This window comes from Rhagoletis pomonella, unplaced genomic scaffold (assembly GCF_013731165.1).
Source record: "Rhagoletis pomonella isolate Grant_MI unplaced genomic scaffold, Rhpom_1.0 Rhpom_scaffold_01000, whole genome shotgun sequence".
NCBI classification, from domain to species: Eukaryota; Metazoa; Arthropoda; class Insecta; order Diptera; family Tephritidae; genus Rhagoletis; species Rhagoletis pomonella.
The window spans coordinates 5,871-28,878 of NW_023459554.1; the positions used below are offsets into that span (position 1 = coordinate 5,871).

The following is a 23,008-nucleotide window of genomic DNA, read 5'->3' on the forward strand; positions in this document are numbered from 1 at the left end:
CTACTTTTACAGCTAATGACGATGAGTCCACGCGCACCTCCTTCCGTTTCGAATTTGCAACAACCATCAACACCCATAGATCATTTGTTGGACAAGAACACGCCGGCGCCTACGCCCACCGACCAGCATGATAATAAAAGCATCACAACGTCACCGTATGTGCGGCCGACGCCAAGCGTTGAGCCGCCGCCATCTGTTGAGGGTGGCAACGGCGGTATGGGTGGCCTTGGACCGAATGGCCCTGGCAGCGTGCCACAACCGCCGAGTGTAGGTCGCAACACACCCACTATTTCTAGCCAGCAACAGCATCAGCAACAACACCAAGGGCCACAAGCACAAATACTGGGCTCATCCGCGGAGACTGCTGTCCCTCAATGTGGCAGCATAACAATCAAGAAATTTGAGTTGCAGCAAACGTCTTTACCACTATTCAGCACTGAGCAAGTTAAAACTGAGCCAGATTATGGTTCAACATCCATGGCGGGTGCGTGTACTCGTAACGGCCTCCCTATTGTGTCTGCGGCATCTGGTATTTCAGCTGCAGACGCGATCAATGATTACTGGAAATCTTTTAAGATGCCTGAAATCAAAGTAAAGGATATCGATAGTTTCGCGAATGATGATTGCTCAAAATTTGATGTTTTGTACGACTTTACGTTTCAGAATGCATGGTAAGTATTTTGGGAAAGGGGTAAACCAAAATAACCTCAAGTTCAGAGTTAATAAGGGGAACTTGCAGTTAAGCTTATGTTAATTTCTATCTTTTGGCTCTGAAAGTAAAAATCAGTGTTTGAGAATTGTTTTAATTTGCCGTATGTTTACTAATATGGCACCAGCGGTGAGGTCTCAAATACACATTCAAAAATATATGCATCAAATATCACTTTCTTTGGTGTTGTCATCTGTATTCAAATTTGAATTTCACTCTTTCAGGGCGAACCATCCAATGAAACGGTTCAAACTAAATGAAGCGGCTAAACCGTGTCGCAGCATGTGCACCAAAAATTTATACGAAGGTCATACACACTCCAAGCCTCTGATGCCATCACCAGGCTCATTGTACGGCTCACAGCTACTATCCATAGACGCTTCCGTGAACCCGCTCGGCGGTACTACAATGGATGCAACCTCAATGGGTGGAGTTGTAAGTGGCGGCTTGGTGGGAATAGCCGCCCATGGAGCCAATATGGCAAATGCCAATGGCAGCAGTACGACCATTGATGGGAACAGTAGTGCTAGTGGTTACTTCCAAAGTCTGGACATACAAGCAACGGATGCACTGCAGGGTACAGCATCACCCTGTAAGGAGGGCAAGAGCAGCGCTAGTGGAAACCTTTACACAGCTGAAGGTTTAAACCCAACAATGAATGACCTGGAGCAGCTGTTCGAAACCTCGAATGACGACTGCGGCAGTGTTCAAATACACACCCCACCCGACTCGAACAATCCATCCAATGGTACCGCCTCTACGACTACCATTGATGACCTTAAACGAAGCACTGCAGTTGCAGTTGCGGTTGCCGCCGGTGCGGTTGCTATTGCTGCTTTACAAAACTGCAGTAATACAACCAATGTCACGAACTCTTTGATAAATAGTAGTAGCAACAATGGTGGCGGTACCGGCGGCCCCAGTATGATACAAGCGGAGGATTTAACAAAGATGTTTCCTACGCCTCCTTCGCACGAGCAACACCATCCCAATTCCAGTCCGTGCCAAATGGATATCCAAATGACGGATCTCAGTGTGATCACTGCATCGACTACGATGTCAGCTAACTTGGAGACGGGAATGGGAAGTATCATTAAGGTAAAACAAGAATATTCTGTTGAATTGGGCAGTCCTGTGGAGGAGCCAATCGAGGACTGGTCTTATGTTTACCGACCGCCGAAACGTGCAAAATTCGTGGGATCATCCAAGTACGCTCCCCTTACGAATTTACCGAGCCAGATGCTGCCACTGCTGTCGTTGCCAAGCAACTGCACTTACAAGCCCTCTTGGACGACGCAGAAATCTCGCGCGGTAGTGGCTGCTCAGGCGGCGGCGGCTCAGCAGCAACAGCAATTACAACAGCAACAACTACAACAACAACATCAACAGTTACATGAACTGCTAACAGCAGCTCCACGCACACCTCTCCAGCAGCCGCGAACACCTTTGGGACCCATCCCATCACCAATGCACACCAACACCGTGCCCACGCCATTGAACAGCGGTGGTGGTGGCGGCAGCAGCGGCAATAACTTATTGCTGAACCAGTTGAATTGTCCGCAAGCGGCACTCACAAATACGTCCGTCAGCGCAGGCATGCAGCAAATGATGCATCGAGTTGGCATGTCGCCAATATCGCCAGCGCCTGCATCAGTGGTTCCGTTCCCCATGATGCAGCCACAGCGCCATCCGCCGCCACCCTATGAAATGGCAGTGGCTAGTCCGGCCACTTCAACTTCTTCGTATTTAAATAAACAGTATCATTCACAAGAGCATCCGCGAACTCCACAAAGCGTTGGAATGCCTTCAACACATCTTCCTAGACCAATGAGCGCTGCCGGTAATCTTGTATCAGGTAGCGTAACGACAGGGGCGGTCGCCGCTCGAGAGTTGCCCGAAGTGAGTTCACTAATCGTCAACATCTTGCTGTATGATACTGCGTTAAATGTATTCCGAGACCACAACTTCGACAGCAGCACTGTGTGTGTGTGCAATGCGGATTCCCAGAAAGTAGGCAACATACGAGGTGCAGACTCTGGTGTTTACGTGCCGCTGCCGGGCGGAAGCTTCAACCCGTTGCCACCGTCAGCGAATGGCAACAGTAGTATTGGTACTGCTGGTATAGGCGCAAGCGGTGGTGGCGGCAGCAGCAGTGTGGGTGGAGCAAACATGCGCATGTTGAGTGCTTTTGGTTGCGGAAGTGCTTTGGATTCACCAGCGTCTCTACCAGGAACATCTGGGCACACGGGGTCAGGCTCATCTTCTTCATCGGCCACACCCGGCAGTAATCAACATTTTACGGGCTACGTGGATGACGACCCTGTAGATTGCACCTGCGGTTTCAGTGCAGTAGTTAATAGACGACTTGCATTTAGAGCTGGTCTCTTTTACGAGGATGAAATGGAGATCACAGGCGTAGCCGAGGATCCCGGCCGTAATAAAAAACAATCATTGCCTTCCATCGTAGCAAACTTAGCAACAGCATTAACGCCATCAGGCTCAGCTTTGAGCGCCTCCTCATTGCCTATAAAGAGCGGTAATCCTTTGGTACCTACACAAGCAGAAAAGGGGCAGCATGCGCAACCAGACGCGCATGCTCTCCAAAACGCACATGTCATATTCGATTTGCTACTGGAACAGTGCTCTATAATTCAAACGTCCAGCAGTTCCATACATCGTGCGTTGCAACGTCACCGACATCGGTTAGCTAGACAAAGCCGACAGCCGCAATCTATAGCTGCGATCTCAAATGTTCTAGAATTCGTAGACGCTAACGATGTAATATGTCTTGCGTTAGAACAAGCCAGACTGGCTTTTGAGAGCAATCGTATGGATGTAAATGAATTTGGTGGCCAGCAACAACTATCTCCTTTCCATACAGCGGGATCTGCCTCTACACGTCGTTATAAGCACTTGTTTGGCAGCCGACTAACAGTTCACAAATGGCCGTACATTCCAGTTGGTTTCACACGCAGCAACAAAGAGATAGTGCGTACAATGAATTTCGTGCAGCCCATGTTGCAAAATGCATTCCATTCGAAGTCACGAAGCGCGGCCGGTAGTAAAGATGCTACTTACACTGTAAGTGGACCACTAACATGGCGCCAATTTCATCGATTAGCGGGGCGTGCCTCTGGTCAGTGTGAACCACAACCTATACCGTCGGTAATTGTCGGTCATGACAAGGACTGGGTCTCGGTAGCCCCACTCGCTATCCACTACTGGGATAAGTTTCTGCTAGAGCCCTATGCATATGCACGCGACATTGTCTATTTGGTGGTCTGTCCTGAAACTGACTTTGCGGTGGACAATACGAGAACATATTTTCGAGAATTGAGCTCGACCTATGAAATGTGTAAGTTGGGTCGTCATACTCCTATTCGAGGCTGGGATGGCCTGCTGACTGTAGGTCCTCGCGCGCCCACAGATAACACACCAACTAGCACACCTTTAGATGATTGGCTGCGAACGTTAGATGATTCGCAATTAGCTGAGAAAATACGACTCTATGCGAGCGCATTTCATAATCAAATCGTACCGTACCTCAACCGCATCCCCGGGGACAAAACCTTACTAAATCCACCAGAAAGCAATAGCTGTCAACCGGGAGCTGGACGTGAGCGTGGTACAACTAGTCCCACAGGTACTAGTGGAATGGGAGGCGTTGATGCAGAAAAATTGCATAACTCACCGAAAATGGAAGGTGTGGAACAACAGCAACAACATCAGCAACAACAACAGCAACAACAACAAAATGCTCCAGAATCTACTGACATGAAGCCAGATATCAAAGCAGATGCAAAACCACCAATTGTACTTAGCGATCCATTGGGCATGGGCGAAACAATGGAGGACGTAAATCCACCGGCGATAGTGCTTTACATAGTGGAGCCATTTACCTTTGGTTCGGATTCACCCGAATTGGAGCGGTTAGCTTGTATTGCTTTGCTGCGTTGCTACGCAGAACTATTAAAATCCATACCAGACTCGGTTCGCGCTAACATGAACATCCAAATGATTTCCTTGGAATCAATAGTCGAATTAGGACGTTCTCGATCGCGTAAACGTTTCTCGGATGAAATCAGGTGCTTGGCGTTGAATATTTTCTCACAATGCCGGCGCCATTTGGTGCACACGCAGGCCGTGAAGAGTCTAACCGGGTTCGGCACAGCCGCCAATATGGAAGCATTCCTAAAGAGTAAAGAGGATAAGAACCGGCAGCCATACAAAATGTATACGCCACCTTATGTGTTGGCTCCAATGCATGAAAAAAATGACAAAACGGATTTCTCACGCCAGTCCGCTAGTATGCGTGCGCTGAATGAACAAAAGTATTCTGTGATGTATTGCAACTATTGTCTGAGCGAAGATCAGAGTTGGTTGTTGGCCACTGTTACCGATGATCGTGGAGAAATGTTCGAAAAGATTATAATCAATATCGACGTACCAAATCGTACACGAAGACGAAAGGCACCAGCGCGACGAGTGGGGCTAAAGAAGTTGATGGATTTCATTATGGGATTAATCTCACAGACGGCGCATCCATGGCGGTTGGTGGTCGGCCGTATTGGACGCATCGGACACAGCGAACTAAAATCTTGGAGCTCGTTGCTGAGTAAACAAAATCTGCAGAAGGCTTCCAAACAACTGAAGGACATCTGCAAGCAGTGCTCATTAATGTATCCTCCAGGCATACTCAGCGCGTGCTTGGTGACACTGGAGCCTGATTCTAAGCTACGCGTGATGCCTGATCAATTCACACCGGATGAAAGATTTTCGCAAATTTCAATGCAAAATCCGCTATCAACACCTCAAGATGTGACATGCACGCATATACTGGTATTTCCAACAAGTGCTGTTTGCTTGGTAAGTGTCATTAATAAGGGAAATTTAGTACAGTGTTCATACAGGACTTTAATTGATTCGATTAAAATTTTTTTTTGGATTTCGGTGTTCACACACTGCCAATTTAGTTTACTCATCTAACGATCAGCATTGTTGTCACAAGTAGCGATTTATAAAAAAAAAAAAAAAAATTACATTTGGCCGTAAGACATATGATTAACCCAATTTTTACCTTGACTATTCTGCATTTGAATCAAGTCTACTGCGTAATAACTGTACTGATAAATTAAATATTGTGGTTTACAGCCTTAAGCTTGAAACACATTGGAAACGACGGGCTACGGACCACAGCTGTCAAATTATTTTAACACGTACTCTTATGTAGATAATTATTTTGGCGACAACACGGCAACCCTGCGACTAGCCAAAAATGTAGCTGTGGCCAGATTGGATCTATTTCTATTTTTCTAGCGACAGATCAGATTCTTCCTCTTCTTTTATGTCAAACTCAAACAAATTCATGTGTCGCTGCCGCGTTCAAAAAATGTCGTGTCGTGTGGTGTTGTCGTTTTCGATGTGTTTAGAGCTTTATTCTGTTTCACGAACGATTGGCAACACGAACGATTCGTCTGCAGATGACCACTTCTCTGATTGCGATTTATTACTCTATCGGTCGTATTCGTCTTGCTTTTCATATATAACGTTGTATTGGTCTCGGTTGCTTTTGAAGCGGCTAGAATGATGCCGCTGTACTATTTTTTTAAGCTTTCCTCTGCAGACGAATCGTTCGTGTTACCTATCGTTCGTGATACAGAATAAGGCTCTTAGTTCCAAGCTTAGCAAAGTGCGAGCAGTAAGTACACTTCTTGAAAATGCTCCTTTTTGCAAGCCGAACGGATAGGTTCGTCGATGATATGGACGTTTGTGATGAATGCTAAATGAACGGACGGTTGGGACGATTTGAGTGAGGTAGACGGTATTTTCACCTGTGATAATTTCTTTATTTTTTTTTAAATCTAGCTTTAGCTTTTGTTAGGAAATTAGCCAATTGAGCGATATGAAAATATGTGTTATTGTGGACGACTTCGAAGTCCTCCTGATGGACATAGCCATGAGTTGAGCCACAAATATAAGTATGTATTTAAGTTTATCGTCTTTATGCGGTTATAGCGGTAATAGCTAGTACCATTTCCAGTACTTCGATTTTGTCAGTAAAACGTTTTACGTGTAGAACTGAGGATAACACATTTGCTCCTACAATTACGGTAAAGTTAGGCTTCTCAGGCAAATAAGTACCAAAACATATTATTCTAGATTATACTCCATGTAGATTTTATGATTCCGCCATTAGGCAATGCTTAAAATGTGGCATGTTGGGTCATACAATTGTGAAAACATACGTATTCAGACAAATCTAGATGCGCAGCATGGGAAAAAGAATCAATGGTCAACCATATTAGAGTGGCAAAGAAAATCTCTAGAAGAGAAACTCTTCAAACATACTTTCCTAACAGACAATACCAATTTGATTTATTGGCAATAGAAGATGCAGCCTCAGTCCGTTATAGGGCGTTTTTGTCCTTGCCCACCCTGGCATTGAAATCGCCAAGAATGATTGCATATCGTGAGGGGGACAGCGGTCGTATGTGTTCTCCATGCGCTCATAAAAGAGATCCTTGGATGCTTCGTCTTTCTCGTCCGTCGGGGCGAGGGCGCAAATGAGCGAGATGTTGAAGAACCTCGCTCTGATGCGGCCCAGACATTTTTTGCCTTGCCCCGTCTGATTACTTCTTTATTAATTGGTAAGAAGGTGTTTCCAGAAGGAACTTGAATTTTCCACAAATTTTGTGGTGGGGAATCATTTTTATAGTTCGCATATTTTGTTTTTCCATTCTTTTTCACCGACTTCCAAAAAAAGGGGAGGTTATCAGCGTCGGATTTTTTTTTTTGTTTTATGTATGTTACCGCATAACTTTGGACCACGTCAACCCATTTCGGTAATTCGTTTTGCATCGAAAAGGTGGTGTATCAGAGGTGGTCCCATACTAACCTGGTTTAGATCCGATCATTGGATAATGAAATATATATATATATATATGAGAATTGAAGTCGGTTTTGTTTTTTGCTTAAAAATTACTTGTTTGGATTTAAATTAATTCTTGGAAGTTTTGAGGTTTTGGTGAGGATTCGGATTTCTTGAAGACTACTTTAAGGAAGCAGGTTTTATCAAGACCATCGGTCCAACGGGCTTTTGGGCTTCTATTGCAGCTAAAAGTGTAGTTGGCTGCTTCAATTTCAGTTTGTTATTGAAGATGAATATCAACAAGGTTTGGTTCAAGATTGATTTGTCGTAAACTTTCAAATAGAGGTTTTTTTCGGGCCAGGCACCTGTGTTCTTCATGTGTGACCAATATTGGAAAATGGGTGGAAGTCAATATAATGCGGCCAGTCTTCCCCTCAAAGAAAATGGTGCTTGTTTGGGAAGGATAGGTCAAGATCGGAGCCATTACAAGATACGATTTCGTTTTTAAAAGTATACCATTCAGATTTCAAAAGTTGCGTTTAGAAATAACATATGGCGGCGTCGCCATAGCCATCATCCCCTGTGTTTTTTTCCCCTAATATTAGAGTGTAAGTATAAAATTTCAATGGATCGGTTCATGAAAGGTGAATATGTTGGATTTGAAAGGCTAAATATTTGCATATGTTATACATGATAATGTCGATCAGTTCCCCTATTTATCGTATGCAAATCTTCCGGAATCATATTTTGGCCAAGCTTTTGTTTAATGTTTTGTATCTCCCTAGAATAATTCAGTAATAAATTTCTCCGTTTCGGTAACTGTCAGTTTAAGATATCTGGTTGATCTGAAACAGATTCCCTGGGGGTTTTGCTGCTCGTTCTGCTGGTGCTTTATAAATCTATATATTAATACGCTAACATAAATTTTGTCTCCGTTCATTTGACGATTCTACCGAACCGATTTCGAAACCAAGAACACCGTTGGAAAGGTATTTTTCCGTAGATGAGCAGAGTTTTTATGGTTTCACAATTGGGCGAAGACTACGGCCAAAACCGTCGTTTAAACATTTTCGAATTGTGTAAAGATGTTGCTGCAACATGTTCAATTTGACATGTTTCGCATGTTGTTTCACTTCACATTCGAAATTAAGCTTTGAAATAACGATAAATATGAAGATGAAGAAATAAATTATAATGATGAAGTCAAAAAAAAAGAAGGCAAAAGTGAAGATAAAGACGAAAATGGAGACAATGACAGATACATAAGAATTAGGGTAACTGAAAGGGTAAGAACATTTCTTGAATTTATGAAGTGAAACTTCTTTAGTGGCAGTTCGTTGGTTGGGAGTAAATTGTCAAATTCAAGGGGAATAATGCACATGGACATGGTTCTCAGCGGTTTAGCGGTTTGAGAATAAAAACAAAAACAAAGATGCCTAGAGGTACAGGCAAAAAGGTAAAGGTGAAGAGGAATATGCAAAAATAAAGATAAATATGAAGAAAAGGATGAGGATGAAGATCGCTATTGTTATCGATATAAAACTCGATATTTTTATCGATACAATAATGGATATTGTTATCGGCATAATAATCGATTAAATTGATTTTGCTATCGATTTAGTCATTTATATTGTTAACGATATGTACAATAATCGATACTGATGATTATTGTATTTATCGATGAATTAATCGATTTAACAATCGTTGTATTTTTCTATATGTTTATGGATATTGTTATCGGTATTTTTATCGACACAGTTATCAACAGGGTTATCGATATACTAATCGGAACATGGAATGTGATCACACTACATGACATCACATCACATTTTCTCACATGATATGAAGAGACATCACATGGTATTACATCACATAATATGATATTACATCACATAATATGATATTACATCACATAATATGATATCACATCACACGATATCACGTGACATGATATTATATGATATGACCTCACATTATATGGCATGACATCACTTGACTTGACATCACATGATATGACATCGTATGATATGACATGGCATTACAGGACGTGGCATCACATGATATGACATCATATGGTATGACATCATATAACATGACATCAGAGGATATGACAACACATGACATGACATCTCATCACATCATATAAAATCACGTCACATCTTATCACGTCATCGTACCTCATCCCATCTACGTGAATAGATAAAGAAAACGATATAAGCAAAGATGTGAAAGATAAAAACAAAGATGAAGACCAAGGTAAAGTTACCGATTTCAAAACCAAAAACACCGTTGGAAAGGTAATTTTCTGTAGATGAGGAGAGTTTTTGTAGTTTCGAAATTGGTTGAAAATCGTCGTTTAAAAATTTCTATATTTGTGTATGGTTGTTTTTGCAACCTGTTCAATTTAAGCTGTTTCGCATTTTGTTTTACTTCATATTTGAAATTAAACTTTGAAATAAAGATAAATATAAAGATGAAGAAACAAGTGATAACGATGAAGACAAAACAAAAGGCAAAAGTGAAGATAAAGACGAAAATTGAGATAAAGGCGAAAATGGAGACAATGAGAAATACATAAGAATTAGGTTAACACAGTTGAAATTTTCCGATAGGAATCGAAATAAAATCAGCCATAAAGGTTACTGAAAATTATCGAATCATCGAAGCTTATAATTATCGAAATTTATCCATGCTTATTAAGTTATCGCAACGTATCGAATTATTCAAACTGATCAATGTTTACTGAGTTGTCGAAATTAATAGACACAGAAACTTAGTTGTACAAATTTACGGATAGCTATCGAGCTATAAAAACGTGTGGGATTAACGAAATTTGTCAAGTTAAAGAAATGTATCAAGTTATCGATATTTATTGAATTATCATTATTTATAGACATAACGAAATTTATCGAGGTGTCGTAATGCATGGAGTTCTTCCAACTTACAGAGTTATCGATAATTATTGATCTACTGAAATTGGTTGGTTCAACGAAGCGAAGAAGAGTGTAACGAGTTATCAAAATGTTTAGATAGTTTTCGAAAATGTGGAGATGTCAAAAGTAAAAATTTATAAAGGTATCCAAAGTTTTTACATATTTGAGTTATCGAAATTTATCGAGCCATCGAATTTCACAATCATCGAAATTAGTCGAGTTAACGAATTTTGTTGAGTTATCGAATTTTAATGTTCTTGAAATTCATCGAACTATCGATATGTATCAAATCATTGAAATTTATCGATAAACTTGAATGTATCGGGTCAATTCCAAGTCCTGCCGAGGTCCTCCAATGACCTTCTCAGATAAAAAAAAATTTAGTTACGTTTTAGCAGAAGATTTTCCGGTTAGTTAATTTGTACCGTATAAGTTTTGCTACATGTTAAGTTAGAAAACCTTTCCAAGGCTTTTAAAACTAAAAAAACTGTCGAATTTCGACAGTACCTGGCACTCTAGTATACATTATTTTGCATGCAATTGAACTGTATTTTACTCTTTTTTTTAATTATCATTGTTTTCTGAAATCGAAGGAAAGTCTGTGTCCTCAGTTGCGATCGTCAGAAAAATAGGTCTTGATTTTTTCATGCCTGGACAAGTTTTTGACGATTCTTAGGTAGTTCTTTCTCCCACACACAGTGCAGGCGAGCTTCTCAGTAGATACATGGTCTAGGCTACCGCATAATATGCATTTTTTAGTACACCAGTTGATGTCACAGGTGACAAGGCCACATTCGATACAACGTCTTTTTGACTTGCAGGCAAACTGAATGCGTCCTAACCTAACGTACACCCTTATTCTAGAACCCGAATTTTCGTAATGCGCAATTCGTAGCTACGTTACGAAAAATTAATCCTTGTGGAAAAATGTGCAGCATTGCCAGTTATCAGTTATTTTTCGAAGTCAGCTGTATGAAGGAAAACAAAGTGAAAAGGAATTAAAGAAACACCTATCATATGCTTGTTTATTGTAAAATTGGTTGATTTTACATATTTTGACGAAAATTATGCGTCAGAATCATTTGCAATTATAGCAGCGGAGTAAGAGCGCGCTGGGGCAATGGATTTACAAATGTATGCGGAGCTGTCGGGCATAGTAACCATGGACGCATCTACATACATATGTCAGCTTCTGGTTGAATTGTTGAGCCACAAGCTATAATTTTTTATGCCTGAAGAACTGGTTCTCAATCCAGTTAATTCAATAACAGCTTCTTCCAAGCCATTGAAAATATGATTGTGTTAGGTTCACCACCTGCACTTGCTTCTGCCTTTGGCCGCGCCTAGGGATTATAAGCCTTACTAATGAGAATTCTCTTTTCTGTGTTGCCGGAGAAGAGGGCGGAAGTCCCTCTTCTACTGTGAAAGGTACACAACATTTATTGTGCATATTACTCCGGCTACGACGTACACTGTATCTTTGCGCAGAACCCACATAGAAATTTACAAAAAAAGTGCATGGTTCAAACCGAATTTATTAATAATTAGAGCTCGGAAATTTGAAACCTTTGTCTTAAATGAGAGTTTAATCCTTTGACCACACGTGCATGTTAAAGTTTCTAGATTTTGGTGATGCGTTTGGATGCAACAACCCAAAATCATTGTACATATAACCAAACAAAAAAAAAAAACAAAAACAAATTTATCTGTTTAAAAGCACACCACTAATATAGCATTTTCAGTTTAAATGAGACTTTTTTCAAATTAAATGAAACCTTTTTCAGGTTAAGCGAAACCTTTTTCAAATGAATTGAAACCTTTTTCAGATGAAGCGAAACCTTTTTCAAATTAAATGAAACCTTTCTCGGATTCAATGAAACTTTATTCAAATTAAATGAAACTTTTTCAGATTCAATGAAACTTTATTCAAACCAAATGAAACTTTTTTCAAATTAAATGAAACTTTATTCAAATTAAGTATTAAACATTTTTAAATTAAGGAACAGGAAATCAACTTAACCTATTAAGAGCCGTTTGCACCATGTCTGGCTAACACTAAAGGCTCTGTTATGCATACTTGGCATTGCTTGAGAGTTGTCACATAAGGAATCTGTTAAATGAGCTTCGCGTGTAAGCTGTTACCCAACGCACAGCATTACATACGTAGAAGTCTGTTGGTTTATGATTTCTACGTAAAAACACGTACGTAACAGAGCCTTAACTCCCAGTTACACATCTTTATCGCCGATTATGATGTTTAACTGGAAGAATATTTTTACTGTTGCTACACGAATTCAAAGCTGTCAACTATTATTTTCTTAAGGGAGAAGAGGGAAATAAAGTACAAATACTCTCCCTTCTCACTTACTCGCTTGAGCGAAATTTAAAATTTGGCAAACTCTATGGATTAGAGCACAGTCTAATCACGGCAACATTCAACTTCGGTTCAAGAATAATTTTGACATGCCCCATTTCTCTTTTCCTTTTCACATTATCCTTTACATGTACTTCCGAAAACAGAGATATTTGAAGTTTTATAAAATGAATAAATTATATGATTTGCCTAGTTACCAAAACCCCTCGAAAATCACAACAAACCAACCAACCTACCAAAGCCTTATTTTAAGAAATGAAAGTACCAATTTTGGTCCAATTGGACCGAAACGGCAACAATGTATTCAACAAGCCTTGACCGTAAGGGAGAGCAACACATAACAGCTAATTCAAAGTAATCCAAAAAAGAAGTTTCATTTAATTTGAAAAAAGTTTCATTTAATTTGAATAAAGTTTCATTGAATCTGAAAAAGTTCTCATTTAATTTGAATAAAGTTTCACTGAATCTGAAAAAGGTTTCATTTAATTTGAAAAAGGGTTCGCTTAACATGAAAAAGGTTTCATTTAATTTGAAAAAGGATTCGCTTAATTTGAAAATGGTTTCATTTAAACTGAAAATGCTATATTTGCTGCAAACACATCGATTTACATTTTTTGCTTAATTTTTATCTCGCTTCCGACACAGAATTGTTTTCGTACAAAATTACGCAAAAAAGCTGTCAATTTCTTGCTCGTTCGTTTTTAGGCATGCCATTGTTACGAATTTCGAAGATACGATTCGGATTGCAGCATACCTTTTCTACGATTCATAGCAAAATCCGAATACGAAAGAGTTGCAGAATAGGGGCGGTAGTTTAAGGTTGGAATCACACTATTGCCGCAAATACACCAATCTGGCACATTTTTATTGTGCTAAATTGGCGCACAACAAAGAAATTGTCCCAATCAAATTCTGTTCAGTCACACCTCATTTCATACAATTGTGGTTGCGCCCGGTTTATGTTTGATTGGGCACAATAAGCACATATTGACCTCGATTGCCGCATGAGACAATTTATTGTGGAAATCACACAATTGGGGCATATTAAGGCAATAATTGGCGGTGTGATCCGGCATTAAGAGCTAAAAATCAAAATATATAAATCCCGGATTTATTTTCAAAAGAAGCCTTTTTATTTTTACAGTGGTTGTAGGTTTGAGGTATTCATTATCCTAGTTTCTACTTGAGGCGCCTGACTGTAGTAATGGGTATGCTAGACATGGCATCGGTTTTAATCTGTGCTTCCTCACACCATGTCGGAACGCCCCATACTACACCATATGTTTCTATTGTGTTTTTGGTACGAAGACTCTGATATCAATAGGTTTTATTTTTCGTCAAGAACAAAGTTGTTAGGTTTTAATTTTATTAAAATAAGGTTTCAGACGTTTACCTTGTTTTAATAAGTTGGCGGGGTACATAGGAATATCAGTCTTTCCAGTTTGTATGACCATTTTTTTTTACCGATGTTTTTGTAACAGCATACAAAACTCTTTGGGGAATTAGCTGGAGTATAGGTCCTTGGCCAGAATGTATAAATATGGGCCCTTTCAGTTACGTAGACCCGACTGTCGTTGGTCACCGTAGTTGTTGTTTTAACAGCATACAAATTCCCAAAAGAGTTTTTGAGGAGTGATGCTGGATTGACTGTCCTTGGTCAGTTACAATTCTGGGTCGTTCCGGTTACGTATACCCGACTGTCGTGGAAACGTGTTGCCTTACACTTAGTAAAGATGTGAGCTCGCCAGGTTAATCTTCTATCAAGGTGCATTCCAAGATATGTAGTTTCATTGCTTTGTGGTATGTTAACATCGTTCAGTTGGACGGGTGGGCAGGTGCCTTTGTTTAGTGTGAAAGTTAATTGGACTGATTTAGTGCTATTAGATCTTATCCGCTATTATTTGAGCCACTCATCAAATGTATTGAGAGCATTTTGAAATTTATGTGAAGCCGTATAAGGGGAAATGTCTTCCGATAAAATAGCAGTGCTATCAGCAAAAGTGCCAATTGTGACGCCATCAGCAATAGGCAAATCGTACTTGTATAGGAGATATAATATTGGACCCATTGCGCTGCCATGTGGCACCCCAGCTAAGATTTCATGTAGTTCAGACTGTTCTACGCCTTATTTAATAAAGATGTAGCTCTCTTTCAGATAGTACTGAATAAATACATATATAGTAGTTGGTAGGGAGGGTAGTTTTTTATTGTATGATATAAAATTATCAGAGGCAATATTTGTGCGTGGGCATTTTTATCTTGATAAAAAATTTAATCACTTAAAAAATTTAGAAAATATGCTATTTCACATCCATATACATAATAACCAATATTTTAATAGAAAACAGCTAAATTTTTGCTTTTATATTAAAATGTCAATAATGTTGCCGCCACGAAGTTATCGCGCAAATTAAAATGTAGCTGTGAAAGTCTTGATAATTATTGCTTGCCAAGAGTAATATGCGGTCTCCATTGGCAAAATTTTGCCTGATAACATTACCAAGATGAAAACGTTTGCCTGTGGAGACAGCAAGTGAAGTAGCCCATCGCGCCAAACGCAAGCAGCAGTGCAGTATTTATTTTGGTCAAATGCTGACTGAATTTTATCGACAAGCCTATGTTCGTTGTGCTGTGCCCTCTTCTAAATCTAAATTGGTGATTCGGAATAAGCTTCGTCTTCTCGATAAGTGGAAGTAATCTTTTAAGAAAAAGCACTTCCAGGAGTTTGGAGACCAAGGGTAGTAAGCTAATAGGTCATTTTAACTTGTGTGACTTTCCATTGAGGAGGTATAAAACCGATGTACATAACAAGTATATCAGAAACTTGATGCCTGTCGGGGGGTAATTGTTTTAATTGGCCAACCATTACGTCGTAGCCAGGCGCATTTTTGGGTTTTAGCTTTTTAATGGATGTTCGTGTAATTTGAGCGTTACGCTCGTTGCCTAAAATCTCTTTAAGTTCTTGAGTGAGTTTATTTACCCTTTTCTTGAGTCTTGTGGATTACGAGTGTACTACCACAATTGGGGTAAGAATTTCGTTGTGTAGGGGTGCGGTCGAGTTCCAGTTTGTTGCAGACAGTTGTTAAAGTGTTCAACTGCTTCAGTTATACCCTCATTAGTTTAAGAGCTAGTACTTTCAAGTCAAGAGTAGAAGAAACTATGCTTCGAAAAGTGTTCCAATCTTTTGCGCTTATGTAGCTGACAATGTGCGGATTTGTTGAGAAAATTGTTATCGAGTGAAACAAGTACGAGTATGGATGAAACGATACGAGTAAATACAGGTACGTACTCGATACTTTTCGGTCGATACTTTTTGGTATCGATACTTTTTAACCAAGTACTGAGTAGGTAGATTTGGCTTCGTCAATTTTTCCTCCACTGTTATTCCGAATATGAAGCGCCTTGTTCTTTATGGCTGCTTTATTGCCAGCGAAAACCGCGATAATGCGACAAAGTTGATATAGTGCAAAGAATACACGCTCCAATTGCTCCACCAATTACTAAAAAAACTTTACTAAGAAGAAAAAGAGTAGGCTACAAAGAGTTGATTAAAAATATTTTTGGAACTAACTGAAATATTCCAGAATTTTAGTCTTGAGAAAAGTAGATGTCAAATAGAAAAATTATTCTAGTTCGCGGTATCTAGGTACTAGAAAATCTTTCATATTTTAAATATTTTTAAGAATTTCCTTTAGTAAAATTTCATCCGTATCATTTTGTGTCTATACCCTTCACACTTACAGTTTTATTTGGAATTTTACAAGGTGAAGTAATAAGGAAACTTCTTTGGCTCTTAATTTTTCTACATAATATCCATTACATTTCCACTGCAGTGAAATCTTTGGAAAAACTTCTACTCCTCGGAAGCACTACAAAGAAGGACTTTTGCTCAGAAATATTTGTTACTTTCTTTCTACTTCCAATTAAAAGTATCGATACCTGCACGGTATCAATTCATCCCTTAAAGTGTGTTTACATATAAATATAATTTCAATCAGAGCTCGTTTTAATCACCCCATTTACACAGGCAAATCTGAGATTAACAGCCATCAAATTTGTTGTGCTTGTTATTCTCACATCTCAATGAAAGTTTTTTTTCTTTGTGCCACCATGATCACTTTTTCTGTAATATTAACCAATTTAAATATATTTAAACTTAATATTTTATTAAAAGTACCTTAACAAACATATTTTCCTTGCATTTCTCCTCTTCTCAAGAATAATCGATAAAACTAGGTTGGACACCGAAAAGTTATCCGTTTAATCTGAGATTACTTTATAATTACAGATTAACGGGGGCGAATTTTGTATGGCTAACCTCTATTTCTAATTACAGATTAGGGAGTTCAGCTCGAAAATGAGGATAATCTACTTATGTATATGTAAACCTAGTATAGGTACGGGCGAATGGTCAGAGGACAATTCAAAGCTCATTAACTAAATGCCTGGAAATCTAATACATAGCTCTTACTTCTAGAATCTAGAGTGAAGAGTTCAAAAAATTTAGGAGCTGAGGCATTTCATGCCACCGCGGCCACCGCTGTGCGCGACCTCTCAGGATTTGGATGAAAGTTGATGAGATTGAAGGTCTAGGTGACTTTATGAATCAAAAAAGTAAAATAATTATATAAGTTTATTTTTGGAGCTTTAGTCCGGTTAAATAAAAAGCAAAACAAAGTTTTCTTTTATCCTCCTACGCGTTTCGGCGTCTTTTCCGCCTTCATCAGGGAGTCTGTTTATTCGAAGCACAGCATAAAAACACAAGCAATTGGGCTTAAAAACACAATTAATAATAAAGGGTGAACACACCAAAACTGCGACACTTAGAAATTACTACCAGAAACAAACTAGAAGGCTTTGAAATTATTTTTTGTGTATTATATAACTTGGAAGTTTAGATGTTATTAAAATGTTAAAATATTAGTTATTATTTGCTCCATATGCAAGTGATCGGTATTTTCATCGCACACGCGCCATCATGTTCTGCACGACTGCATCATCGACATTACGCGATGCGCACAACTACTTTGTTTTGCACTCTTCAATAATTTTCACTCTTTCACCTGTTTTCTTCAAGATTCCTTTGACAATTGACCAATATTCCCCAATAGGACGTGGCTCTGGGCTATTGGGTGGATTGCAGTCGTGAGGTACAAAATTGATGTTATTTGCATTATACCACGGCAATGTGTCCTTGGCATAGTGGCAGGTTGCCATGTCCGCCTAGAACGATGGCCTACTCCTTATCTGTTAATAAATGACAGAAGACGCCTTTTGAGGCACTCATCCCGATAAACTTGATCATTCATTGTCCCGGATGGGAAAAAAGGGCTGCTCTTACGGCCGCAGGAACAAATAGCTTGCCAAACCATGTGGTTTTTGGAAATTTGGACTTCATTTTCAGCTTACAACTTTCAGGGGCATCTTGACGACTTGCAGCAGTTTTTATAGCAGTAGGTTTCGCAGTCCATAACAATGCAGTTGTATTTTTTAATTTAGAATTTATACAACTTCCGAATGCGGGATTTCGCTGTAACATTCTACTTTGCGCCTCGGTCTGGCGCTGTTTGAGCTGTAGAACATCTCAATGAAGCTTTCCGCTTTACCTTTTGTACGAAAAACTGCGATCTCCGTACGGATTTTGCAACATAACGCGACAAAATCTTCGGATCTCGTGAAAACGTACTGAGGACCTGTTTTTATCACTTTGACCATGCTAACCCCCGCTCCCTGGTTTTCTCGTAACTGTCAGGCCTTATTTGTACCGATTAAAACCCTGCAAACTGTCGAATAGTGCACTCTTTAATTTTTTAGCAATTTTACGTGTACTTAAGGCCGGATCATTTATAGACTCGTGCAAAATGGTTTGTCTCGTTTCTAGCTCGGTTGCCAATTTTAACTCAACTAGGAATCAAATTCAAATGAAATTTCTTCTACGTTCAACTAAGGTCATGGTCAACTTATGGTATTTGAATTTCAAAATATTGAATTCGTTTTAGGTAAGTTATAAGCTTCCCAAAGTGTCGCAGTTTTGGTGTGTTCACCCTTTATGTGTACATACATACATATAATATAGTTAACAAACTACATATATACATATATAAAAACCACAGCACTTACATTTAAATTAATAAGAACAAAATAAACAAAACATCACAATAATCGCTTCACTAGCAATCACTTCTGCATCGCCGTCCATCTGTTTTCCTATTGCACGTTATTGCTGTCCTGTATGCGCAATTTATGCTATCGACATCTTCTTTGAAATTCTATGCGTCTTGTATTTATTTGTACTTGTATATGCAGGCCTTCTAATGTTAGTCTTGTTCGCACTCTCTTCTCTATATCTAATATTTTGGTGTTGTCGAAATCAGCCGAATGTCTGCTGTTTGTCTAGTATTGGGCTAGCGCTGTAGTTGATTTTTTGTTTCTTAAGTCTGCTTTATGTTCGCCTATTCTGACTCCAAGGCCGCGCTTTGTTGTGCCTATGTATAATTTATCGCAAGGTTCCCCCGCTTTGCCATTACAATTGATTTGATAAACTACATGATGTTGTTCTTTGCTGATTTCGTCTTTTGTTTTGCTAAATATTTTGTTGAGCGTGCTATGCGGCTTATGTGCGAATGTTATATTGTTATTTTGGCATATTTTTATGTAGTGTTTTTGTATCCGTTAGTCTTTTTACATATGTGACTCCTTTAAATAGTTTGTTTTCATTTGTTTGCGGGTTCGGTGTTCGTTTCAGATGATTTTTGTCTGCATTTTGTTGTTGCTATCAGTCTGTCTATAGTTTTGTTTGGGTACCCGTTCCTTAGCAAATGTTTTTAATTTTTCTGTTATCTTTTCTGAACGCCTGGTCGGTCAACGCGCAGATCTTGTTTATAAGGTTGATAGCTGTGTTTTTCTTTTATGCCCAGGGATGCTTAGAATGATAATTTATCATTCTGGAAGATGCTATTGCTTTTTCATACCAATTCGTTACAATTTTATTGTTTACTTTATGAATTTTCAGGTCAAGGAAGGCTAACTTTTTCTTATTTTCAAGTTCAGTGCTGAATTGGATTAAAATAATCATAATGCAAACAGTGCACCATGAATGAAACTAATTCTTGATAATATTATTATAAATTATCTAAAATAAAACAAATGTTTTAGTAAAAAAAAGATCAAATTCAATTAACGTATTAACCGGGAAAAATTAGCTAATTGCTACATAAACCCCTGATTGAACATTGTATTAATATTTGGCCTGATCGCGAATTCCATGTAAACAAATATTCCCAAAAATTATAAAGCAAAACAAAAGCTATTTGTTCCATCTTTTTTTGTCTTGTCTGTTAATTTAACAGCGATTTATTCACATGGAATTAACGATTAGGCTGATTATGTTTTATTTTATTTCAATTTAATATATTTTTGCAGTCATTTACCCGTCAATTTCAAAATGAGCCGCAAGTAGATTTGGAAAATGATTTTCTCAACTTTGATGAAGAGGACGAAAACGAAGGATTTACCGACGCCGATCTGATGGGCGATCTACTTGACTGGGACCGTGAGTACTTACATTCCTGTTTCTTTGAGAATGAATAAAAAATAGCCAATGGCTTTTTCTAAATTTCAGACCTTTTACTTAAATTTGTATAAATCGAGTAAAGGGTCTGAAATTTTAGAAAAAATCAATTGCTTAGTTTTTTTCATAAGGATCAATATGAATTTAATTTTATATATATATATTATTTTTAGCTCAACCCGGACGTATGTCGAACCACTGCAGTCCCGATCGCTTGGAGGATAACCGAAGCTGGCAGAGTGCCGGTGGTAACAATTTTAATTCTGCGCAGCAACAGGATGTGGAGGAGGTAAATTTACAACGCGAATTAATTTACCGGTATTTTCTAAATATGCTTATTGTAAATTATTCACTTTTTATAGGTGGGCTCTATAAATCAGCAACCCCTTGCTGTCGGCTACATGGTTTCCACGGCTCCAACCGGACGCATGCCCTCGTGGTTTTGGTCAGCCTGCCCGCACCTGGAAGATGTATGTCCAGTATTTTTGAAAACAGCACTGCATCTCCACGTGCCGAACATACAGACCACCGATGATATACTTAACTCGACAAATGCGCATTCGTCAGCCACAGATCACCCATTGGATTCATCCCTCACTGCCGATGTACTGCGTTTTGTATTGGAAGGTTACAATGCTTTGTCCTGGCTTGCATTGGACTCGAATACACACGACCGTCTCTCATGCCTGCCGATTAATGTTCAAATGCTTATGGATCTTTACTATCTGACTGCAGCGATTATGTAAAAGCGAAGAGTGAATAGAGAATATTGTATATAAGCGTCGTCAATTGTGTATTTACCATAATAGTAAGCATTAAGAGTTAGCTAAGATGGGCGGCAAAATGTGAATAATGTGCAGTATTTTTTACGATAATTGTATTGAAAGTTGATAGTGGAAATTCGATGGTTTGATTGTTGCAATTTTAGGTATTCTCTTAGTTTAAATTGTTGAAGAGTATTCAAAGAATTATTAGGTCGTTGCAATCGCTTTTATTTTAAATCTACGTTTGTGTGTTTTACTATTTATTGTAAAGTTTGAAAGCTTGTGCTTTTGTGATATAAAGTCGGGAATGAGAACTATAATTAAACACTTTCTTAAATAAATAAAAAAGGGCAAATCCAATATGCACAGACGGAAATTAAAACTTTTTCAAGCGTTTAGTATCGAGAAAAAGACACAAGCATTCGTGTAATTCCGTTTGCAAAACTTCCGGTACTCGCACATGGCACAAATGTTAGCCAGTATGGATAACAATTTTAAGTAACTCCATATAAAAAAGGTCATTTTTGGAATTTTCTTCGTGTTAATTATGGCAACCAATTACTAGCAACAACAACAACAATGTTTAAGTGTAAGCAAGCATTGTTACCTTACCTTAGAGTTTTTGTGTTTGTCGGTATGTGCAGTGATTACTGGTTTCTAGAAAATTAAAAAAAAAACTCAATTGCGCTATGACCGGGGTAAAGATTTGACTAATGCAATGTGTGAGTATACGACGAGCCTACAAGATGAGCATGCAATTTGATCAATGTGAAAAGTTGTTATTTAATTTAATAATTTTAAAGTGTGTAAAACCGTGGTTCGTCCTTTCCATTTGTGTGAACAACAATGAATGAATTTTGGGAAATGTCTCTTAGCTGCAAAATTCATCTACATTCTGCTACTTTACTGTTTTGACGCAAAAACATAAATTGCCTTATATTTCACACAAGATTGTAGGTTAAAGAATTATAATAAATAGAATGGAAAAGCAATGTCACTCAAGATTTCAATAATGGGTAAGCATTATTGGTATATATACAATGTAACTTAAACTTTTTTGTAAATATAATTAGATATAAGCTAAAAGGCAGGTAGAATAAACCGAAATAAAAATATACACATATATAGTTATATTCAGATAAAGAACAAATCTAACAAAGCATATGCGCAAAGTAGAATTTTATTACAATTGAGAGGCGGCTGGCCGCAGCGCCACCATAGAAACGTCTCGAAGTAAGGCGTAACAATTGCATACTTTTAAGACGACTAATATACATGTAGTAGAATTATGCAAATTATTGAGAAAAGTCGAATTAACAATTAATTATAAATTATTTAGTCCGTGGGATACTCGTGTAAGTCGATTACGTTTAAGTGTAGTCTTACCAAATTATAATTTTTTACTTATGTAGTTAAGGACAATGAGCATTATATTATGAGAATGCGAAATGAAATGCTACGAATGCTGAACTAAATACACAATGTATATAACTAGTAAATAAAACTAAAGTTAATAATAAGCAAGTAAGAACTGTTAATGTATGACGACATGTAACTATAATAAACCAATATATTTCTATGCATATACGTATGAATAATTTCCTAATCTAAGACTAACTCTATTGGAGAAAAGAATTTCAAGTTTGGCTTTCATAAAACCAGTGAAGTAAAAAAGGCAGTTGCATTTAATGTAAACACGAGAGGTGTGTGAATGTTTATGAAACGCAAGCTTACCGGAAGAGGCGAGAAACCGAGTTTTTTACAAAAGCCAGAAAAGCAACAGCAAAGTT

At 38.5% G+C, this 23,008-nt stretch overlaps 1 protein-coding gene across 1 annotated transcript in view; it reads left to right on the plus strand.

Annotated features, from left to right (window-relative positions):
• LOC118751795 (mediator of RNA polymerase II transcription subunit 13) overlaps positions 1–22,803 on the plus strand; it is a 28,132-nt gene extending 5,329 nt beyond the window's left edge. Inside the window, exons 2-6 of the mRNA XM_036486608.1 lie at positions 13–671; positions 934–5,575; positions 20,307–20,436; positions 20,628–20,743; positions 20,817–22,803. Coding sequence (XP_036342501.1) covers positions 13–671; positions 934–5,575; positions 20,307–20,436; positions 20,628–20,743; positions 20,817–21,200 — 5,931 coding nt within the window. The 3' untranslated portion in view covers positions 21,201–22,803. The remainder of the gene's footprint in view (positions 1–12; positions 672–933; positions 5,576–20,306; positions 20,437–20,627; positions 20,744–20,816) is intronic.
• The last annotated feature ends 205 nt before the right edge of the window (positions 22,804–23,008 follow it).